Below are 23,282 nucleotides of genomic sequence, written 5' to 3' on the forward strand. Positions count from 1 at the left end.
AGTGAGCATGACTCAACTAAATTTTGTCAAACCGAAAGAGCCCAAGAAGATTCATGCCTCTCATAAAAGACTGAGGGCCGACAGAGAGAGATAGAGCCAAGATACCAAACCCTGGGTCATGAAGAAAGGAGAAGGAACAAAGGTGCTCCAGGGACTAAAAATCCCCTTTCAAATAATCTCCACATGTTTGCAATCTCATAAACAATGTTGAATAGACTCCTCAGCAGAAAGGCAAATAGAGGTTGCCTCAAACTTGGACCTTCCCTGGTTCATTGCAAGCCCTCTATGAAAAGAAAGAGGCAAAAGGACAATAGGGAGGGGATAGCACGAGGGGAGCTTGACGTGGAGGAGCTACCCATACATTATGGACTCCAAAAATTACAAGACTATAGTAATGCACCAATTAGTTCCATAACCCCTCAAGGATAAATGTTTCTTGGTAATCTAAGAAACGTTCTTTTTTTCTAGAAAAGAACACTGTTTAAGTATGAAAGAAACTCCCATCGCAAATCTCAAGGGAAAAGTACCTCATGCATGCATGAGAAAACAGACCCAAATAGATCAAAATCAAACTCCCATAAGAGAGAGAGAGAGAGAGAGAGAGAGAGAGAGAGAGAGAGAGAGAGAACCAAGCTTAAGGCTGAAAGTGCCACCTCAACCCTGTGGAGGACTCCGAAAAGAACGGCGAGCCCCTCCAATCCCTGAAGAAAACAGTCCTCCTATTAGAGGCTGCCCATGAAGAGTCCATGCATATTCCCCCAATGGCCATCAAGGTGTGTACTGTATCTATTCAAACACCAACCAATGTGTGTAAAGAATGGACCTTGGAACCATCCAAAGCCTCTATACATCTGGATAAATAGGCCACGCTATTATGCTCGCTAGGATCTCCCATGAGGTGCCTACCAAGGCATGCGCAGGACTATACAGCCAGCCAAGAATGACATCCAGTGGACATGACTCAACCGAATGTCATCGAACCAAAAGATCCCAAGAGAGTAAGTCACCTCAAAGGCAGTGCAGCAAGAATCCAGCCAGAAGCCTATATACATATGGATCTTCAAATAGGCCACGCTGCTATGCTCGCTAGGATCTCCCATGACGTGCCTACCAAGGTATGCGCAAGACTATACACCCAGCCAAGAATGACATCCAATGGACATGACTCAACCGAATGTCATCGAACCAAAAGATCCCAAGAGAGTAAGTCACCTCAAAGGCAGTGCAGTGAGAATCCAGTAGACTCTATAGAGTAGGGCCTAGGGGCCTCCTCTAGCCCAACACTATGAGTGACTTGGAGGCGAACAAGGTTTTCGATATGTGCAAATGGTAGAGGGCCAAAGTATTACGCCACTTGGGCAAGGACGGGACCATTGACCTATTTAATCTCGGCTGGGCAGGAGGGGAGATGGTGCCTTTGATTATGGGAGGTCCGGCCTCTCAGTGAGATTATGTGGAATCCGGGGGAATGGTTCTAGCCCGGTCAAATAGGGCACTCGGACAGAGTGGAACACGTTCCCTTAATCTCTTACATGACTCAGATTGGGCATCGTCTACAGGTGGAATCAATAGCCTCGTCCCCCTCGAGAAAGCGTCATTGGTTGGAGCAGCAAGTTCCCTTGGAGGTAATTTCCTGGCTTTGGTCACAGCTATGGACCAGCCAAGGTGTCAAAAGATATCCTATTTCTTCTAGATAGTTTCTCATGGAGGCCTATCTGTTGGCCCAAGGCTGGAGCAAATGAGGGTAGATGGTAGATGCTTCGCTGCAAAGAAAAAGATCTGGAGACAATTCCACACTGTCTCTGGGGCTGCCGAACAGCACAGAGGATCTAGATGGGAGCCCTTTGGATTGTGGCCAGCACGCAGAGGATGCAGCAAGACTTCACTAGGGGAATGGCTGCGTGGCTGATGGAAGGAGGCCATGCCTTTTCCATTTACCCTGTTGATCCAACATACAAGATGCAAGGCTAGAGTGTTATCAAGATAGAGGCACACGAGGCGACTCCTCCCTCCCCGGAACACCCCTCACCTTTGATAGTGTATGGGAACGGTGTCTTGCATCACGGCTTGGAATATCTGGGTTGCTAGTGCAATAAACAGTCTAGCTTCATGTAGTTGTGGGAAGGAAATCAAATGCACAAAATGTGGTGCCGTATATCACAGCTGGTTTGAACAAGGAGTTAAGAGCAATGGGTCCCAAAAGGATGCTAGAAAGACTCATGCTCTAGTTTTCCAAGGGATGCATATTCCTTATTGAGTCAAGCATGTGCAGCCATGCCATGCTAAATTCAGGTCCTAAAAAGAGGACTCCCAAGAATGTGCACCCTGACAACCTCACCACCATCTCTCCATCATTACTTACGGTTTTTAAATGCATTTATAGATGTATTGAAAATTATGATCTTTGAATTCCAAGTTTGACCTTAGGTTTGACCTTTAGATCTCTACGATCACAAAAGTCTTGGTGGACCTCACTAGTTTGTTGAGACAGCTGCTTTGGATGAGAGGACAACCACATCATTTACATTTAGGGAAAACTAAACCACTAATTGAGCTAGGGGTGACCCCTCTCCTCCCAAGGCAACCACAAAGTCAACCATTGATATGAAGGCCAAGCATGGGGCAAACAACATCATTTGACTCTAATAATGATCATTATCTCCTCTCCCCCTGCTAGGCAGACCCATTTTGCATAAAGGCACTAATGTATTATGCCCAAAATGGAGTCTCTAGGATTTGTAGCCCCTCCTTTTCGTGAGGTGGGCATGTAGCACTGTATTACATGCCTCATGAATGGAGAGAGAGGCTCATTTCCAGCACGTGCATACAAAAACCTATCTCTTTGATTCTCTAATTAGGCTAAAAGCACTCTACATGGAGGCTTTCTAGGACTTCCTAGGGGTTGGACTTCCGAGGGACCTGAGTGCGCTAGATTTGAGAGATTGCAGATCATGATGCTCTAATGCATGATTTGTGATACATGATGAGTAAAAAAAAGAACTTCAATAGAATATAGCCCTTGCTCCACCTTGCCTTTACATTTAGTTTGCTTCTTTTGCTAAACGAAAGGTTAATCTTTAAGTTGGTGTCCCTAGGCTCTAGCTACCTCTCAACCGTAACAAGTATAGAGCACTCATTGCCTTTTCAAGTTCCTTATTCCTTCAGAAATCAGAATTTACGCTACGGCATACAGGTATACTACCCGATAGATGGATCTAGTTCCCCACCCCCCCTTTCCCCCCCACTTTCTCTTTCTTGAGGAGAAAAAACTCTACCCAAGTAATTGATGATACCTGGTCCTCGCATGTATGTGCAAGCTGGCAAGTTTGTCTTTGCCACTCTGCATTGAACTTTCCAATTAGGGATGTTGTATGCATTATCGATAAAAACAACTAGGCTGCTCATGTCCGGATACTCAAAATCAAAATAAGCACCCTGTTACACCCAGTGAATGGAGAAAGTTTAGAAGCTGTTTCATGCCACTGGAAAGCTACATGCTTCCTTATTTCAGTGAAAATAAAAACGTCTTATAAGCATCCTCACATAGTCTACAATACAACGTGCAAAAATACCAACATACCTGATTGTTAAAGATTGACATCTCTACAGCTGTTATGCAACCATTGCCTAGTGCTCCAACCTTATACTTGCAAAAGTATGGGCTGCGAGCGCCAATAAGCTGTCACAAAGAAACAATTTATTGCACAGCTTTCTACTGAACACCAAAAATCATGCACCAATGACACCAAATTAAAAACATATTTAAGAATCTCAGATTAATGATAAATAGCAAGTCCCAAAAACCCACCTGCATATTGGTACTTAAATCAAGCACAAGCTTCACAGGCCTTCCAACTTTGTCTGCAGCAATAGCACAAGCCATTGCAATAGACGCTGAGCGATTTAATTTTGCACCATAAGCCCCACCAACCCGCTTTACCTCTACCTACATCCCCCAAAAAAATTTCACATGATGATCACGAACATGAGATTTTCCTGGGCTATCCACACAACCTAAACAGCCGTGATTCAACTATGTTATAACTTGCTTTCAAAAGTCCACTCCCTTTTCAAAAAGAAGAAACATGAGTGCTACTACACAGTGGTACTAGGTCCAATACTGATGAAGTTGAGATGCTTGACAAAAAAGGAAGCATTCACTATGTCAAAAGCTACCCTGAAAATTACCATTTGAAAGAAATTAAACGATGAGCAAGTCCTTTGATACACTTGAGCTTACAGTTATTTTATGCTGTTGTCGGTTTAGAGCCACTCCAACGCAGCGTTGAACCTGCCATCAAAATGTCCCTAACACAGAACTGAAACCTGAAAGCAGAGACAGACTTCTACATACAGAACTACATACAGAAAACATACAGCATACAGAGACAGAACTACATGCAGAAAACATACAGAAGTCTCAAAGCAGAGACAGAACTACATACAGAAAACATACAGCATACTGTAAAATGAGAGAATCAGATACCTGGGAAGGATTTTGGGTTGAAGAATACACTTTCATGCAGCCATTCTCACCAGGAATACAAAGAGCCCTCTGTGTTTCAAGATGAAAATGATACTGGTGTCCAATGCTAACCTGAGACAACTTACGCTTTTGAGCTGGCAGCACACTTACAGAAATAAATAGGAAACTCCTAGCATCAAGCCATTGCATTAAAACAAAGCAAGATAACTACTTGTGAGATGTAAAGGTTCAAGATTTGAATCATTTAGAGGACACTAAAAAAAGCAATATTAGAGGGATAAGAATATTCTGTCATCAGTGATTCACATTCAAAACTTGATTTTTCATTCCATGCAAAGTAAGACAAAACAGAACAGCACAATCATATTTATATGAAAATCTACCTAGTGCAATAAGGACATGATCGGAGGTATCTAGACAAAACCCCATGCAACCAACATGCATCCAAAATGAGCAATAACGATGTAGAAATGGAATTGTGCGGCATTGTACTAGAGTCTGCCAGATTCGGCCGCATCAGTGGTAGTAGGTGACGGGATCCCCAGGATCAAACGGGTGGCAACAGTCGGAGACAGCACCTTGAGAGGGCTAGGCCTCGTGGGTGGCCGACGCAATCCAAAGGAGCAATGAGGAGTTGCAGGCTCATGCCCTTAGGCGAAGGAGGGCTCTTCAGAAGCGCAAGCGGGCACTGCGGAGAGACCTCGCCTCCATAGAGAGGCTCAGGGAGCAAGACCCAGAATCCCAATGGCTTAGTGGCAGGTTTGAGAGCGTGCACCTTGAGCTTCAGGACACGGAGATTCGGAGGGCTGAGTTCTCCTATCACTCCTCCCGGGCCCGGTGGGTACAGTAGGGGGCAATACGACGAAGCAGTTCTTTCAGACCAGTAGGGCCTGATCGGCAGGCACGCAGTTGCAGCGTCTACGGCATCTGCATGATGCAGGGCTGAGTTCTCCTATCACTCCTCCCGGGCCCGGTGGGTACAGCAGGGGGCAATACGACGAAGCAATTCTTTCATACCACTAGGGCCTGATCAGCAGGCACGTAGTTGCAGTGTCTACGGCATCTACAGGGCATCATGCACACTGATCTGCATGAGATTTTAGACCTGACCACAGGTTCTTACAGCCAGATCTTTCAGACGGATAGAATTACTCCATCTTGTCTTGTGGCCCACGAGGTAGATTGGGATCACATTCCGAGGGTAGTCTCGCAGGATTTGTGCAACAGTCTAGAGGAGCCTGTCACAGATGAGGAGCTTTGGGAAGCCCTCATGGCTTTCCTGACCTAGAAGTGTCCTAGCGAGGATGGCTTGACTCCGGCCTTCTTCTAGAACTTTTGGGAGATCATCTCCATCCCTTTCCGCCTAGCTTGCCAGGAGATCTTCGACACAGGCTCCCTTCCTCAATCCCTGAGTAGGGGGTGGATTTGTTTGATCCTTAAAGGGGGAGATAGGTTGGACATCCGGCAGTGGAGACCAATCACTTTGCTTGATACAGCATACAAGATCCTCGCTAATGTCTTGAGTTTCGGTTACGGACCCATCTTTTTGACATCATCCACGACACACAGACCAGGTTCATTCAGAAGTGCAACATCCTAGACAACATCTTCACGTTCTGGGAGGCAGTGGATTGGTCCAGGGAGGAGTCATAGCCGTTGGCCGTCCTTCTCTTGGATTTTGAGAAGGCTTACGACAAGGTGGAGTGGTCTTTCCTAGAGGGTACTATGCGGAGATTGGGTTTCTTAGACAGATGGATTAGATGAGTTTCTTTGCTTTGTGCGGGGAGCTCTAGTCAGATGTTGATCAGTGGACACACGGGCGAGGCCTTTTCTCTCTCACGCTCAATCCGCAAGGGCTGCCCCCTCGCTCCCTTCCTCTTCTTGTTTGTGGCGGAGGATTTGGGCTACTACTTGAGATCACAGGTGGAGGGCCTCACATGGTTGAGGCTCCCAATCAGACAAAAGGAGGAGCTCCTAGACTTTGAGTTCGCAGATGACACAACCTTGTACGTAGAGGGCACCACAACGAGTTTGTGGAGAGTCAGGGGAGCCCTGGCCATCTACTGTGGGGCCTCGGGTGCGTAGATCAACTAGACAAAGTCCATAGGTTTCTTCACAGACTTTGAGGAGACACAGGAGATTCGAGAGTGGGGGAGCAACTTTGGCTTCAAAAGGATACCGTGGGGCCAGATAGCGAGATACGTCGGATGCTCAATGGCTATTGATATTATAGCAGAGCAGTAGATCGCGCCGGTCCTCGACAGTGTTTGGCGCAAGCTTCTTTACTAGAGCTCAGCCAAACTCTCCCTAGCGGACCGTGCCTTAGTGGCAAACCAAGTCCTTCTTGCCACGGCCTGGTTATATCACCTCCTCTTGGTGTTTTCACAGAGGGTGAATTGGGCAGCGAGGACTTCTCAGGAACACCCCACGCACTGGGGGACACTGGCAACATTCACATAGATGGATCTTCTCGGAGGCCCCCCTTATTAGGGGGAAGGGTTCCCCCTCGATGAGGAGCCTCCATAGGGTCTGGCAAAGATTAACAGGGGGGCTCATTTGTGCTCAGCCCAAATGCAAAGAGGAGTTCAAGCATCAGCCCCTTGTTTGGCACCCAAAGATCACGGATCATCAGGAGGGGCGTATGCTCAAGCGGACTCACATTGGTTGGGCACAATGGGACAGTGGACCAGCCGGCTCCTTTGGTAGATGGAGCAGATTACCCATGGAGGCAGAGGCGAGGCTTGGTGCTTTAGCGCATTTGCGAGGGGCAGGGCAGTGGATGAGAGAGATTGACCTAGCCATCCATTCCTAAGTCCTGGTGCGAGGGAGTTCGCGTGTGGATGGACAGCAGATGGTTGGGCCAGTTTTCTCGAACTGGTGTCCCCTTGAGGATGATGATGCAGCGAGACAGCACGCAGGCTGGGTTTTTTCGTATAGGACCTGGAGGCCTACTCCAGGTACTTATTGAGAGAGACCCAGAGATGATGGGAGTCTGGATGGGATCCATTGGCAGATGATCAAAGTGGTGGGACATTTGGAGAAGGAGTGGCACATTGTTCCTCCCAATATCCCAGAGCAGGATGCCCCCAAATGGAGCCTCTAGCTTTGCGAGGGTAGGCCCTTAAGGGAGGTCCAGTGGGATTCGAGAGGGTGGTCTGGCCCTCCAGGGACGGCCTTGATGAGCAGGTGGACGAGTCTGTCCATATTTTGGAACATGGTTATGGGCCAGTTTGGTCGAGGAAGATCTCCTACCTCTGGCTAGCCGCCCACGGAGGCTTGCCCATCGGCCCATGGTTGGCCGCAAACTGAACCACAACCACGTCCAAAACCTGGAGCAAATATCCCGGGGCACTCTCCAAGTCACCCAATGCCTCTCCCTCAAGGGGGTCCACCTTGATGAGTCCATCTGAAGCCTCTTGCCAATCCGTGTGGTGTAGGAAAAGAAGGGCACCTCATCCACCTAAGCTAGGCCACCCCTGGAGGGCCAGAACCACTCTCCCAGATCCCACAGGACCTCCCTCAGGGGTCTGCCCTCCCACAGCCAAAGGCGCCATCTAGGGGCGTCCGGCTTTGAAATACTAGGAGGGTCAATGTGCCACTCCTTCCCCAAACGTCCCACCACTCTGATCATCTGCCAATGAATCCCATCAAGACTCCCATCCATCTTGGGGTCTCTCTCAGTGAGTGGCTGGAGTAGGCCTCTAGGTCCTGCACGAAAGAAGTCGGGGTGTGCGCTGCCTCGCTGCATCAACATCCTCAAGGGAACACCAGTACAGGAAAACTGCCCCAACCATCTACTGTCTCTCCAAACGCGAAGCCCTTCCCACCAAGACTCAGGAATGGCTAAGTCAATCTCACCCATCCGCTGCCCTGCCTCTCGTAGATGCGCTAGGGCATCAAGCCTCGCCTTTGCCTCCATGGGTAATCTGATCCAACGGCCAAAGGACCCTAATGGACCACTGTCCCACTGTGCCCAACCAATGTGAGTCCGTTGTCCTAGCATACGTCCTTTTTGGGTGCCACATGAGGGCCTGGCTCTCAAACTCCTCTCTACATCTAGGCGGAGCACGGATGAGACCCCTACCAGTCTCTGCAAGACCCTGGAAGGCTCCTCATCAAGGGGGAACCCTTCCCCGTAAGGGGGGCCTCTGAGAAGATCCATCTATGTGAAGGCTGCCACTCTCGCCCAGTGCGTGGGGTGTTTCTTAGAAGCCCTCGTTATAAGAGGAGCTTCCAAGGCTCTGCACCTGGGGTGAGGCCACGAACCACCAACTTGCCCAAAAGGGCTCTGCTCTGCATCTCCAGATTAATGATACCCAAGCCTCCTAGCGCCTATGGCATGATCACCGTCTGCCAAGCTACTCGGGCTCTAGTGTTCCTCGTACGATCTGAACCTGCCCAAAGGAAGTTACGTACCAACCGTCGGAGCTGCCCAATGCATCCTCTCTGGAAGCACTAGCAGGAGGCAATATACCAAGCTATCGCAAGAAGGACCTCGTTTGCCACTAAGGCGCAACCTACTAGGGAGAGTTTGGCCGAGCTCCCGTAGAGAAGCTTGCGCCGAACACTCTCAAGGACCGGGGCAATCTGTTTCTCTACTCTGTTTCTCTACTGTAATGTCAATACCAACTTGGCATCCGAGGTATCTCGTTGTTTGGCCCCGCGGTATCCATCTGAAGCCAAAGTCACTCCCCCACTCACAGATATCCTATGTCTCCTCAAGGCCTGTGAAGAAACCTATGGATTTTGTCCAGTTGATCCGTGCACCCGAGGCCTCACAATAAATAGCCAGGGCTGACTCTCTCCAGACTTGCTGTGGTGCCCTCAACATACAAGGCCGTGTCATCTGCAACCTCCAAGTCAAGTAGCTCCTCCTCGTCTGATTGGGAGCCTCAACCCTGTGAGACCCGCCTCCTGTGATCTCAAGTAGTAGCCCAAAGCCTCTGCCACAAACAGGAAGAGAAAGGGAGCAAGTGGGCAGCCCTAACGGATCGAGCGAGAGAGTGGAAAGGCCTCACCCGAGTGTCCTCCGATAAGCATCTGACTAGAGCTCCCTGCATATAGCGCTAAACTCCTCTGGCCCATCTGTCTGGGAAACCCAATCTCCACATAGTGCCCTCCAGGAAGGACCACTCGACCCTATCGTAGGCCTTCTCAAAGTCCAAGAGAAGGACGGCCAGCGCTGTGACTCCTCCCTGGACCAATCCAATGCCTCCCAGAACGTGAAGATGTTGTCCAGGATGCTGTGCTCCTGGACGACCCAGTTTGTGTATCGTGGATGATGTTGGTAAGATGGGTCTGTAACCGCAAACTCAAGACCTTGGCAAGGATCTTGTATACAATATCAAGCAGAGTGATCGGTCTCCGCTATCAGATGTCTAGCCTATCTCCCCCTTTCGGGATCAAACAAATCCACCTCCTACTCAAGGACTAAGGGAGAAAGTCTGTGTCAAATATCTCCTGGCAAGCTAAACAGAAAGGGGTGGAGATAATCTCCCAGAAGTTTCGGAAGAAGGCCGGAGTCAAGCCATCCTCACCTGAGCACTTCTGGATCGGGAGAGCCTTAAGGGCTTCCGAGAGCTCCTCATCAATGAAAGGCTCCTCAAGTCTATGGCATAAATCCTGCGAGACTACTGTCGGAACATGATTCCAAACTACATCCCGGGCCACAAGACCAGCTGGGGTCATCCTCTCCATCTGAAAGAGCTGGCTGTTAAAACCGGTGGTCATGTCTAGAATCTTCTGCGGGTATCCATGTGCCTCTGAAGTAGAAGAGCAAGAAACAGATCCAAAAGAGAACGATGTAGAAGAGGAAGAATCGGAAAGCAGCAGGTTGATGATGAAGAAGAAGAAGAGCGTGATGATGAAAAGAGCAACAATATGAAGATGTCGAATGGGACTGTCTATGCAAAGCGGATCATGCCTTGTCAACTTTGGTAGTACATTCGTACCTTGCTGGTCGATTGCGAATCGAGATGCTCCAACGTAGCTGCTCCAGAGCAAGGGTCTAGCTGTGTGCACCTGTCATGATCTACAGGGGGTTCGTAGGCGATGGAGCGTCCATTGTCGCTCGTCGAAGGCAAGTTGCTTGGGCACTGAAGGTCATTGTGTCTGCTGCGGTGCTTAGCTCGGGCTCGTTTGTTGGTGAACAGAGGTGGTTGACCGTTTAGTCTCCTACTGGCTTGTCGTCTACTGGTGCCTGGAGGTTGAAGGGCTGCCAGTAGTGTTCACGGCTGACTATAGCGCCAGAGCCGTCGTCATTGGAGCGGCACTAGGTCATCTGGCAGTACTTGTAGCTTTCAGCTTGTAGCGGGACGGGAGTCAGATCGCGAGCTTTTGGAACCTAGACCCATCAAAGAATTTTTTAGGCCCCTATACCGTCGACATCGATGTAGAGGGCAAGTCTGTTGAGAGCATCTCGCAAATACATAAATGGGACTCTGAAGTTGCTGCTTGCTGAGGACCAAGCTCTCTAAGGAGACTCCCTTCATCATTGAGGATGTTCCTGCTCCTAAGGTGGTAGTGGGCAGTAGTGGAAATTCGGCTACCAAGGTGTCACGGACCAGCCTCCTTCCTCGTGCTTTACGTTCCCTCAAACAGTGGGTTTTCTAGGTCTTGCATTCGTTTCATCCAAATAGTGAATGCCAATTACTGCTGATTGGCGAGCGATTCTCAACACCTTGTGAGCCTGGGGAGTATGCTTTGAAGCTCTTGGAGCACACTGGATGGTATCAGCGGCACAACTACAGCTCGGTGGTATCGTTCGTCAAGATGCAACACCCTGTCGTAGGCTAAGAGTTTATCACTTAATGGTTGCTCACTAAAGGGCTTCATTGCTCAATCCTAGGCTAGAGGCTCAGGCAGCAGGCACTTCCTTGGTGGCTCAAGATTCGGTGGTGTTTTATTGCTGTTCTTTTTAGGAGCAGCCCAACGGAGACCTTGGTGTAGCTTCTGCTTCACAACTCCAGCACTACTTGGAGCCTTTCTTCCTTTTCAGGTAGCTGTTTGTTTCTCAGAAGAACTGACCTTGACAGCAACCCTTGGTCTGGCAAGAAGTTTAAAAAAAATAATCTCCTACGGGTCAGTGTGCATGATGCCCTGCGAATCTCGGAGATGCTGCAGCTGTGTGCTTGCTGATCGGGGCCCAGTGGTCTGAAAGAATTGCTTCAGCATCCTGTCCCCCTGCTGCACCCACCGGGCCCGGGAGGAGTGGTAGGAGAACTCAGCCCGCCGAATCTCCATGTCCTGAAGCTCAAGGCAAGCGCTCTCAAATCTGTCGCTAAGCCACTCAAAACCTGGTTCCTGCTCCTTGAGCTGCTCGATGGAGTTGAGGTCTCTCCTCAAAGCCCACTCACGCTCTTGAAGGGTCCTCCTCCGCCTTAGGGCATGAGCCTGCAGCTCCTCGCTGCTCCTCTGAATCGCATCAGCCACCCATGCAGCCCAGCCCTCGCACGGTGTCATCTCTGACTGCTCCCAAATCCCTGCTATGACCTGCTGGATCTCGTTGTCCTGCAGGAGGTCCTTGTTTGTCACTAGGTTATCGTTGTGCCATAGGTCGACCATATGTCATCCCTTGTACACAGTCTCTTCTGGTCACCCTATACAAGAGGTCTTCAGGTCATCCTCGTATGAGGTGAATAACCTTCTAGATTCCGTATAACAGTCCTGCTTAGTCTCACATTAAGGCAAGGATAAAATCATGCTCTCATCAATTTCTTTGGTTTTCTTTAGAGATCGAATAGCAAGATCACATGAATTATTTCTTTGGAGTCCTTCAATGCAGTGGAAGCAAGAATAGTAATAGATACACAGGACATCTGGCCAAGAACAATCACAAAAAGAGCAAGAATAGTCTTCAATGTCAGACTTACAGATAACCCTTAGCTGGTTACCACACAATTCTAGGGTAGACCAACACAATCACTTGGAGTTTTCACCTTCACTGGCATCCCCTTATAACATGCAAAAGGGAATCTTTGTACCATTACATTGCAAAAATCAATTAATTCAACTACAATTAAGCTAAAGTTCGAGACTTAGTCTTGTGACAATGGGCACAGGACTAACATCCTAAAAACGGGATGGGATCCCCTGGAAACACACCATTTAGGGATAATTACAGGAAGTGTACTATAGGCTAGGTATTTGATGTGGCCTTATTAGCACATAGATTACTCGTTTTTATTTCATGTGGTCAGTTAAGCTAAGACTTTATTAGATAAGCTCTGCTTTCTTTTAATATCAGAGAAGCTGGCTTGGTACCTGTCTCATTGGGCCATCCAAAACTAGACAAACTATGGGTACCACATGGCTCTCAAAGCGTGGAATTGAAAAAGGTCCCAGGTAGAATATTGCCTTTCAATTATAAAAACTCGTCATCTTTAAGATATGAAGAAGTCCAAACTTATGTGAATCAACAACACCCACCCAAGAAAGAATCTTCTCCAAAACATGGATGTCCCCCAAGATTTCTAATTTGAAATTTTGGAATACTCTCATAACGAAATCAACAATCAAACGAAATAACAGTATATCTGGTAGAAATTGTGGTGACTACCTCTCCTTCAGCCATAATTAATCCAGCAGAATTAAATGCAGTATCCGTTGAACCTGTGTAACATTGCAATAGCTCAGCGACAAAACCATTTCCATATATTTTTATGAACAAGACTACAATGACTTGCTTGAGATCCCTAATCTTCTTTATCACAGATTACTCATGACAAACAAAGGCAGGAGGCTTAAGAACCCAATGTCTAAGATGATGACAATTTACTTCAACACTCTATATAGGTCTAACAATATATATTTTAACAAGTATATGTCTAACAAGTCACTTCAACGCTCTAGAGAAATTTTAACAAAGGACATACATCTGAAGTACATGTGAAGAATTCAAGCTTGCGGACCACTGCTATTGTATTTTCTCAAAGGCAGTATATGTCTCCTTTGCTCAATGTTAGCAAGTGAAGCTGGAAATTTTGCTACATTTATTTTTTCTTCCAAGACAAAGCCTTCTATTAAGTATAAAAAAGGCCCCTAGAGCAAGGTACTCAACGCAAGAATACACCATACATAGCATGCAAAAAAAGAGAGGGTCAAGCCCTGCTCAACAAACAAGTCAATTCGTAAGGGAAAAGGTCCTCCAAACCTGTTAGACCCCCTGCATACTCAACTAGATGACCATCAAAGTGTATACATTGTCTCTCCAAATTTTGGCCATGGTGTGAGAAGGGTGGACCTAGGAACCATGAGTGCCTCTATGGATCTAGATATCCAGATATGCCAGGCTGAAATGCTTGCTATGATCTCCCAGTAAGTGTCCCTTTTGGCATGTGCAGGTCTGAACGAGAGGAAGGAACAACATACCAAAGAGCATGACACAACCAACTAATGTCAAACGAAAAAAACCAAACACGAGCTATGCATCTCATAGAGCACCTAAGGCCCCGATAAAGAGACAATTTCAGCTGGTTTTTAAAAATTTGATCTACTAATTTGGAGCCACGAAGAGGAAATCTCTAGGGATCGAATTCTCTTCAATATTAAGCTTGCATAAAATGTTTTCCGTGTAGCTCCTAAAATTACTCGCTTGAAATGGCCACGTTGTATTATAAAGCATAACATATTAACTCAAGGGCAGGTTGTATTACATACATGCTCCAGCAAAGAACACATACATAATACCATGTGCGGACCAGTATAAAAGCTATATAGGTCAAACAACTCATAACATACAAGTGACACAGGCCAAACCAATGCTCATAAAAGACACATCTAACTAGTTCACATCTTTCATTGACACAATAAATAATTAGGCCACAATAACAAACAACACATAGCTTGGCATAAAATGGATGCAACTCATCAAAGTTCTAAGCAAAGATTATTGAACGATGTGAGTAGGTCCTTGACCAAACTCACTACTCTTGGCCAAGCCTTACAACAAGAAGGATCCATAAGCCCTAACCTATCCAAACAAGAAAGAGTCATCATACATGACTGCAAAAATAGAGGCCTACCCCTATGTCATTAGAAATAGTTGAAAATTCCATGGTCTGGAGGTGCAAGATTTAGAAAAAAGTGGCCCATGCTCCTCTTTCTTCCTCTTTGGTCAAACGTCCAAGTTTCATCAACTTCTGTTATGCAGATGGAGTTTATGTTTTTCAACCTTGTGAGTGACTATCATATAGCTAAAAAACAAAGCCTGTTTCATACATATGTATCGCTTAGAACTTTGCTCCACATTGATTTGAGCTAATTCATTGAGAGAGCCAATTTCAACCCATTTCAAGAAACAACTGATATCAATTCTAGGGATGCCCATTCCACTAGTTAACTTTCACGTTTGGTTGCATGCTATATGTCCATACACATCGTATTCCACGTATATACATTCCCTAAGATCTCTTCTCAATTAGTGGATCAAGTCAGACACAGCAAGCCGCCAAATTTCCTATTCTAAATTAAACAATGAAATTTGTCCTTGTTTCTCAACATAGCTTTCATTACTTAATGCAAGTTGTAGCTCATAAAAGTCTATTTACAAGCATATACATCCCCTAAAAATTTTTCCTAAATAAATAGCTTGAGCTAAATACGATGTGCAACCCTAAGTTTTTCAGATTGTTTTCAAACAGTGTTTCACTTTCTTCCTTTTCCAACCTGTTTTGCTTTCACCCGTTCTCAATGTTTCAATCTCATTTAAGTCTCCTCTCACCATCTTTCATCTTTCCTTAGGGCCTCCTCTTTCTCCCATTTGTCTCTTCTTTAGAGGCAAGTGTGTTTTCCTTTCCAACTCCTTTAATTACAATAAGAGGACTCCCTACAGTAGCGATTGGATTGGAATTGTCTTTTCAAGCACTCATCAAGTTCAACTAACAAAAAGAACAAGTATTCTTGAGAGGATGAAAACCATGCCCACCCCACTAAATTGGAATTCCCCTTTTAGAAAGTTTACATGCTTGATGGACGAGAAAGTTACATGGCTGTTGTCCTTATGTACATTCTTTTGAGCTGTGATTCATGAATGGCAAAGAAGCTTATCAGGATGCCACAGCTAGATCCTGCCCCATGACTCAATCTGCAAAAAAACCATGGTTTGATGATAAGCGCCATTACATGAGATCTCAGCTCATACGTGAGCGGGCTTTGCTCGACATGTTGTAGAAGGCATAGTTTCCTCTCACATAGGACGGATGAGGTGAACAGATCTTCTCGAGGAGGGGATCCCACTAGTGCATGAGGGCTTCTTTTTTAGGGTAAGCCACCCATCCTTATCACAGATCTAGGAGTTTGGCACATGTACGCAAACTCGCTATACAACGTCCCGATACAAGTGAGTTCCATGTCAAATCTTATTAGCTACTCAAGGCAAAAAACAATTGGAAGATGTCTAAAGTCTAGAGATGGTGTTGCATGAACCCTGTCTACATGTACAACAAAGATGTTCCAAGCCTTGTGGGCTGTCATATTGTTTTAATAGATACCAGTCCCTCCCATAAGTAAAAGGATAAAAGATCTCATGACAATGGCACCAGATTTCAATAGAGATGGGCAACATACGGCAGAAACCCCATTTCCCAGAAAAAAGGGATGCAAAGGGGCAGATGCGGAGGGGCAGAGGGAGTAGACAAATGAAAATTTAAAAAGGAGATGCTGTCAAATACACTTGATTTACATCAATGCCTATGTACTCAAAAGATTGTCCTGTTTTTTCACAGTCAATATACATTTATGGTCAATACACTTGATCAGATCATATGATATATAGAAGTTGTAGAACAGCAGCAGCAAATATGCTCAAGGTGTTATGACACTCCGGGAGAACAAATTAAGGCAAGCATTCCTACCACCTCTGATCCAGAGACCCAAAGCTTGATTATGGCCATCTCTAAGCTCAAAATAACTTACTGGTAAACAATTAAAAAATCAACCGATATGCCTCAAAAAAGTCAATATACTACATGTATCTGGTGCAGGAATTCATTTTGGTGAATCTTAAAACAGAATCATAAACTAAAATCTGAAAAGTTTCTAATCCAAAAAACCCAAGCTTCTTAAAATTATTTCCAACCTCAGAATCACTACTCTTACCACTTTGAAAATCAAGCCCCCTATCTTCAAAAAAAGAGTTTGCTTCTATAGCATCTTGAATAGTAAGTACAGGGGTCTGAACATTCTCATACTCTACTTCCACCAATTTCGCTGCAGCAGTTGCAATTGCCTGTGCCACAAAATGTTAGCAAAATCTAGAGGAGTGTTGTATATAAGATACAATCATTCACCTACTTTGAAGCAAAAAAGGCTATATAGAGTTAGAATTCAGAAGTAAATTAACCACTTCATAAACTTTGAAGAAATCAGGATGCTCGTAGACATTGAAAACCTGTGAGTTTGCCACAATAAGTCCGACAGCCTGACCATAGTAAGCAACCAATCCAGAGGCAAATACAAACTCATAGTCACTGGAACATAAAACAAAGAAACATCAAATCATTTTCCTGTGCTGCCAAACGAATTAGGAGAGAGAGCAATAAAATAAACCAGCAGGACTTCTAACAAATTCAATAAGAAGAATGCCAAAACCTCTATCAAACATAATCTATGCAGATGAATTTACTTCATTCAAATTCAATGAAATTCCCTATTGAACATATCTCCATTACTAAAAGCCCAAGCCTTGAGCATTAGCGGTCTTTAGGGGATCCAATATCACAGTCATTAGGAAGTTCTAGACGATGGAAACAAAAGCTGTTTTCTAGGTGCAAAATAAAGACTTCACAAAAGCCTTCAAAAGGCTTCCAGAAGATCGTCAACAATAGTTGGTCAGTCACCTCAGAGGAAGTGCAGGGAGGATACTTCAGATAGATGCAGCCTTACCCCATGATTGGGTGGTTATAGATGACAGACCTGTGGCCTGCTCACTTTGGATGGGGGCTTTCTCTAGGACTGGTATTCCTCTTCAAGTCATTGCTTTCTTGGGGGCACACGAGGAGCCTTGGTTTTTTATGTACAGTCAGGTGGCACACTGTCTATTTCCTCACATGATATTCTTTTGGGCACGCCATTTCAGCCTGTCAGGATCATAGACTCTGTGGAATAGGGCAAGGACTCTGCTTGGCATATAGATCCGAGCCCTCGTCTTTATATTTCGGGTTCATGGAGGTTGTGGCTCTATGGAGGAGTCCCCATAAAGTATCTTTAGTGGGACCCCGGAGAGTGGGAATGGATTGCTGCAGAGAACCAAGAGAGGAGTCTTCCTTTCTTTGGTTACACGGTCAGTAATGCTAGAAGGTTCCAGATTAGTTGTAGAGGTTGGAGACCTTCTAAAGCCCCTCATTGGGAGGGCTATCAAGTTTCAGCTGACTTGCGGCGATGCTTTTGGAGAAGGCTCTGGAAATCCCGAAGAAATAGAAAGATTACTTTATTTTTTGGCTTTCTATGCATGGAGGGATTGCAGTGAATAGGCAGAGGTCCAGATTTGAAGATTCTACTTGTCCGAGGTGCTCATCTGTAGATGAGTCGGTTCATCATTGCTTATGGGATTGCAGACATGCGAAAGCCATTTGGATGGGGGCTGCCAAGATTCTTAGCACTTTTTCCCCCTCTCATTTCTTCATCATGTGGGGATCAATGGCTTGGCTCTCTTTACCAGGTCCTCAGATATTCTACAAGTGGCAGGATGCTTCCTAGGCCATTTCTATTCGATGGCACCTAGTTGAGCCTTGCTCTCTCAAGGACATGCTTATCTCCCGATATAGACCAGTGCATGCTAATGTGGATTTTACTTGGCAGATATTGGCTAGTATTACTGCTTGGCATATCGGGAGGGCTAGATGCATCTCAGGTCCACCCTTCTCGTACCTTGGCTAGTATTTGGGCTGAACCATTCACACTCTGATGGCCATTTGGGCGAGCATACAAGGGTCCTCCAGGGTAGCATCTTCCAAGAGGGTTATATTCCTTACGGAATGGAGGGGCTCCCCTTTTTTCTCAGAGACTACATCAAGGTCAAGGTGGCATTTTCAGCCTTAACCTTGGCTTCTCTCCAGCTCTTTTTGAGGTTTTGCTTACTCTTCTAGAGAGTTTTTTCTCATGTCCAACATGATGTATTTCCGCATTGAGCTTGCTCTAGTGGGTTTTGTCCATACTTAATAGAAGTCTCTTCATGAAAAAAAAAAGATTAATACATTAAGAAATTTCTGCAGTTGACATCACTCTGCTTTATTGCAACCTCAGTTTGCTTGACATCTTCAATTGGTCATTGGCAGCTCTTTCTTGAGGTAGGTTAGACTTTTTAAATGTATGTCCTTAATTTAGGTTAGAGTAGGTTACATTTTTTTAATGTATGGCCAGTTTCATGTAGCGAAGCTTCATCACCCCATTCTTTGCTGGGTTTTTCTTCAAAAACAGTGTATTCAACCCTTGTTTTTTAGTCCTCTAATATTGGTTTCTTGGTTCAATGATAGAATTAAATTTATATCCATTTGTAATCTTCTTATCCTAGAACGTGCATGCGTGTGTGTGTGCATGCATTGGAGGAGGGACGGGGGGGGGGGGGGGGGGGGAAGGGGGGGGGGGGTTAGGACACAATGGAAAACTTAAAACATTTAAAGTTGAAGCCCAAACCTCACAATATTGCAATATCCTTCAGCGGCAATGGTGTCAGCTGATATGAAAGCCACTACCCCTTTCTTGGCTAAAGCTTTTCCTTCGTCAATAGCCTTAATTGTGGCAGATGCAACTGTAGAATGAACAAAAGCAGCATACAGCCCATTTCCCACTTCTAGATCATCTAGATATTGCGCATCTCCGGTGACCTGAAAGATCACATGACCACATGACATAAATTTATACAGCAAGCCAAGACCAAATCTCAATCTTCCGTATTATTCTCTGATACATCTGTAAGGACTTTGATCCCTCTAAATTCAACATTAGTACAATCTTAAACCTCAAATTGATCTCAATAACAAGTAGCTTAGAAAAATGTTTGAGAAAACAAACTCCTAAATGTTGAGCCATAATTGGGACAAAAACCAATCTTTTTCGAGGAATCTTTTATTTGGTTCCTTCTTTATAGTGCGGTCAAGATACTCCCCAAAAGAATTCTCCTCCTCAAAGAGAGAAGGTGCATGGCGTGTACAAGCGTGATATGTTAAATGTGAATAATGTTTCATTTGATCTTTTGGTTCATGTTTTGGAACCACAAGATTTAAGAATAAATTTAATGCTCGATGATTTTTTATGGTAGTAGTCCTTCTATGGTAGAGTTATTGCTTGTAGAAACCTTGCAGAAATTATGACAAATTTTACTTTCCTTCTAAGGTGATGTATTGATTTGCATGAATTAAATACCTTCTGATTTTAGAAATGAAAGCCACAATTTTCTTCCTATAGAGTCCTATAAAGTAAAGAAGAGAATAGTATTGGGAGAATTCCAGCTAGTAGCATTGACAAACATGGAGGCAGTGTCTCCAAAACTTTGGGCAAGTTGTGCTAGTAGACTGAACACAATTTGCACATCTCCTTTAGTGCTAGCCTTCATCATGGCTAAGTTTTCCCTTCACCTCCGGAGTGTTGACAGAAACTCAGTACAAAGACTTTGTATAAATGGATGCTCAAGTATGTGTGGGTGTGTGGATTTGTATGTGTGAGGGCATACTTTTATACTATGGTCTACACCCACTGTTGGGCACTGATGACGTTAGTGGGGATGTCATATTAGCTAGTCCCTGCTATGCGTGATGGAGTTTATGGTTTTCAATCTTATGAGTGACTATCGTGAGATTAAAACTGCACTATGTTGTGTTTTTAGAGGATGAGTTTGGGAATGTTCCTCGATTCATCTAGGTATATAGGTATATCACCTTTCCTTCATGGTCATAAAATGAAGGATTTGTGACCGAGCATTGGTATATTCTTATCATGACTCTTGTAAGATAGTGTGTCTGCATTTTGCATATGCCAAAGATCGACACTTGAAACAAACTGGTGGTCAAGTGATTGGAGGCATCCGGTCAGCCATTTAACATCGTGTTTTTTTTTTTGGCAAAGTTTGACTAAACTCCAAAAGAGGAGTTTTCTCCTAATACACTTCAACACGACCGAATTGCTGAGAAGGAGAGATACCCACACCGACCTGGAAACCCAAGTATCTAGCAGAGACACCCCTCTAAATCTAACAAAAACCCAAATCAGGACCCCAATTTGGAGTGTCCTTGTTACTAATCCAGAAGCCGTTGGATTCATTCCCAATAATATGTGCACCTTCTGCAAAAAAAAATAAATCCAAAGGCTGCTCTGAAAGAAGTGAAATTCTATTGAGTGGCATCCAAAAAAACAGCAGTGTCATCAGCAAGCTCACTGTCCAAGATTTCCTCATTCTCTTTCAAGGGAAGTTGAAGCCCAATAATGTTTTCTTGAGATATCAAGAAGATACTCATTGCTTTAATCACAAATGAATACAAGAAAGGGGCAAGAGAGCATCCTTGCTAGTCTCATCTAGAAATATAAAATCTCTCTCCCCTATCCCCTTTGATAAGCACCTAGCTATGGCTTGATCTATAGAAAGAAGAAACCCCTCTAATGCAAGCATCTCAAAATTGAAAGTGTAGAAGGAAACCCCAATCTACTCTATCATAACATTTCTCAAATTCCAAGAGTAGAGTGGCGAGCCTCTAGCCATTCTGCATAGCCCAATGCAAAGCCTCCCAAAATGAGAAGATATTACATAAAGTGCTTCAGCCATGCAAGAATCCCGTCTACATATCATGGATGAGATTTGGAAGAATGGGCTGCAAACTCAGATTAATAACTTTGGCCAAAATCTTATAGAAGGTGCCCAAAAGAGTAATTGGCCTCTCCATTGGGAGATTAAATTTCTGCAACGCCCCTTTGGAATAAGATGAATAAGAACCTCTTTGCATACAAGCATCTTGAATCTTGATACTGGAAAAGCCATGTTGATAGGCACATTTCAAGGACCTACTATTGGTAGAAACTAGGCGAAATTGATACTATTATACATCTTAGGTCATGTTTGCATGCATGTTTATTTGTATGATGATAGAAAGTGATCGTTGGTCGTGAAACTAGTGGTAGACATTGTTACGCTCTAGCCGAGGTAGCATGACCTCGGAAGAATCAGTCGACATTTCCCTTATAGGATCTATCTTTGTAATATATGTGTTTGCGCTTTATGTAAATGATCGGGAGGGATCAATGTCAAGGTCCTAGGTGAGGGCTGATAGCACCAGACTAGATAGATCTGAGACCAAGGGCCTAGTGCAAAGAATGTGCCTAGGGGCAAGGAATTAAATGCATCCCAAGAGAGGGGTGAAATGTTGCATTAGAAAGGCCCTATATGGATGACATGTGGCATCTAGATCTATCTAGGGAATTGGGGTCTGTCAAGGCTAGTGAGAGAAGTGGAGAATTGGATGATTTACGTGATTTAGAGATTGCTCTCTCTCTTGCTAGTAAGTCTTGGCAGAATTTGGCTGGGAGGAAAAGTAAGGTGCTACTCCCGTGATATTGGCAGTGAGATCAGAGATAAAGAAGAAAGTTTTAACAGTTGGTATCAGAGCTTAGGTTGTGTAGGGAAAGAGCGTGGAGCGGAACCATGACGGACACTAGGAGAGTCATGAGGGGACGATGGAAAACAGCGAGCTGACGCTGGGAGAGAAATACGACGCAGCACCTTCACGTACCGCCGTTAGCTCGTTACGAAGTTAGTGGTGCTACGTCGACCTGCGGTGAGGTGACGCGTCGATTGCAACGTCGCTGTGCATTTGACGTCGCTGTGCAGCGCACCTTTGAAAGGGCAGTTCGAGGGGTTAGCTGGAGAGAAAATCGTTAGCGCAGGTACTAGTCCAGGAGTGGCAGGTCGTCATCGACTGGAACGGAAGCAGGGCTCCCGTAACCCTGACGGAACAGGGACCTCTGAAGGCACGGCGTCGATCAGTGACTCAGAGTGTGAGACGACACCAGGGTGATTCCAAAGGATTGCTTCGGTTGCTGTTAGGCAGGAGCGAACCACCAGGGAGCAACTCTTTTTCCTCCTGCGCAAAATTTCGATTCACAGTTTATTTATTTCTATACAGCGGAAGGGAATCTAAAGCGAAAAAATAAATAAATAAATAAAATAAGATTTTCGTGGACTGTCCTTCAGATTGAGCCTGTGTGCTCAAGTCAGTTTGATGCAGGAATTTCCCTAGTATAGGGAAAGTGGTTTGGGGTATATTGTGATATATGCTTGTGTCAAATACTTGGTCAGTATTGTCGTCAGATTGCAGGTATTCCCTAGTATAGGGAAAAGCGCCATCTGTGAGATATGCCTGTATTAAATGCTTGATCAGTGTGAATGTGGGATTGCAGGAATTCCCTAGTATAGGGAATTGTGTTCAGAGTATTAGTACCCTACATTGTGTCAGCTTGTGATTACAGTGTTCTAGGGGTGTTTATATTTTTAAAAAAAAAAAGCCCCAAAACAAAACACCTACTGAACTAAATGGAAGCAGAAGAAGGGGCTTCCAGGAGGGACCCTGGTGAATCAGGAGTCCGGCCGACCCAGCAGGGATCGCGCCCAGTAGCTCACACTTTATCTGGCAGGATTGCATTGCTGGAAGATGCTTTGCAACAGTTGTTAGCACAGCAGTTACAAGCCAATGCAGGGCAGTCCGAACTTAGGAGAGCACTACAGAGTATGTCTGCCAGACCTTCTCGAGAGGAGAAGGGAAAGGCTCCAATGGAACCGGAGTCTAGTGTCCATACGGTCGAGCCTAGGAAGGCT

General features: G+C 45.2%; 1 protein-coding gene across 2 annotated transcripts in view; it reads right to left on the reverse strand.

Annotated features, from left to right (window-relative positions):
• LOC147901999 (uncharacterized) overlaps positions 1-23,282 on the reverse strand; it is a 102,365-nt gene that overhangs the window by 49,871 nt on the left and 29,212 nt on the right. For both annotated transcript variants that reach the window (XM_087374618.1, XM_087374619.1), the window contains exons 9-17: positions 19,118-19,308; positions 16,875-16,953; positions 16,583-16,712; positions 13,044-13,096; positions 4,487-4,597; positions 4,241-4,291; positions 3,809-3,946; positions 3,581-3,679; positions 3,294-3,435 (exon numbers count right to left, since the gene is read on the reverse strand). In XM_087374618.1, coding sequence (XP_087230744.1) covers positions 3,294-3,435; positions 3,581-3,679; positions 3,809-3,946; positions 4,241-4,291; positions 4,487-4,597; positions 13,044-13,096; positions 16,583-16,712; positions 16,875-16,953; positions 19,118-19,308 — 994 coding nt within the window. The remainder of the gene's footprint in view (positions 1-3,293; positions 3,436-3,580; positions 3,680-3,808; positions 3,947-4,240; positions 4,292-4,486; positions 4,598-13,043; positions 13,097-16,582; positions 16,713-16,874; positions 16,954-19,117; positions 19,309-23,282) is intronic.

This window comes from Dipteris shenzhenensis, chromosome 5 (genome assembly GCF_047967505.1).
Source record: "Dipteris shenzhenensis isolate YYH24624 ecotype China chromosome 5, Dip_SZ_1.0, whole genome shotgun sequence".
Classification (NCBI taxonomy): domain Eukaryota; kingdom Viridiplantae; phylum Streptophyta; class Polypodiopsida; order Gleicheniales; family Dipteridaceae; genus Dipteris; species Dipteris shenzhenensis.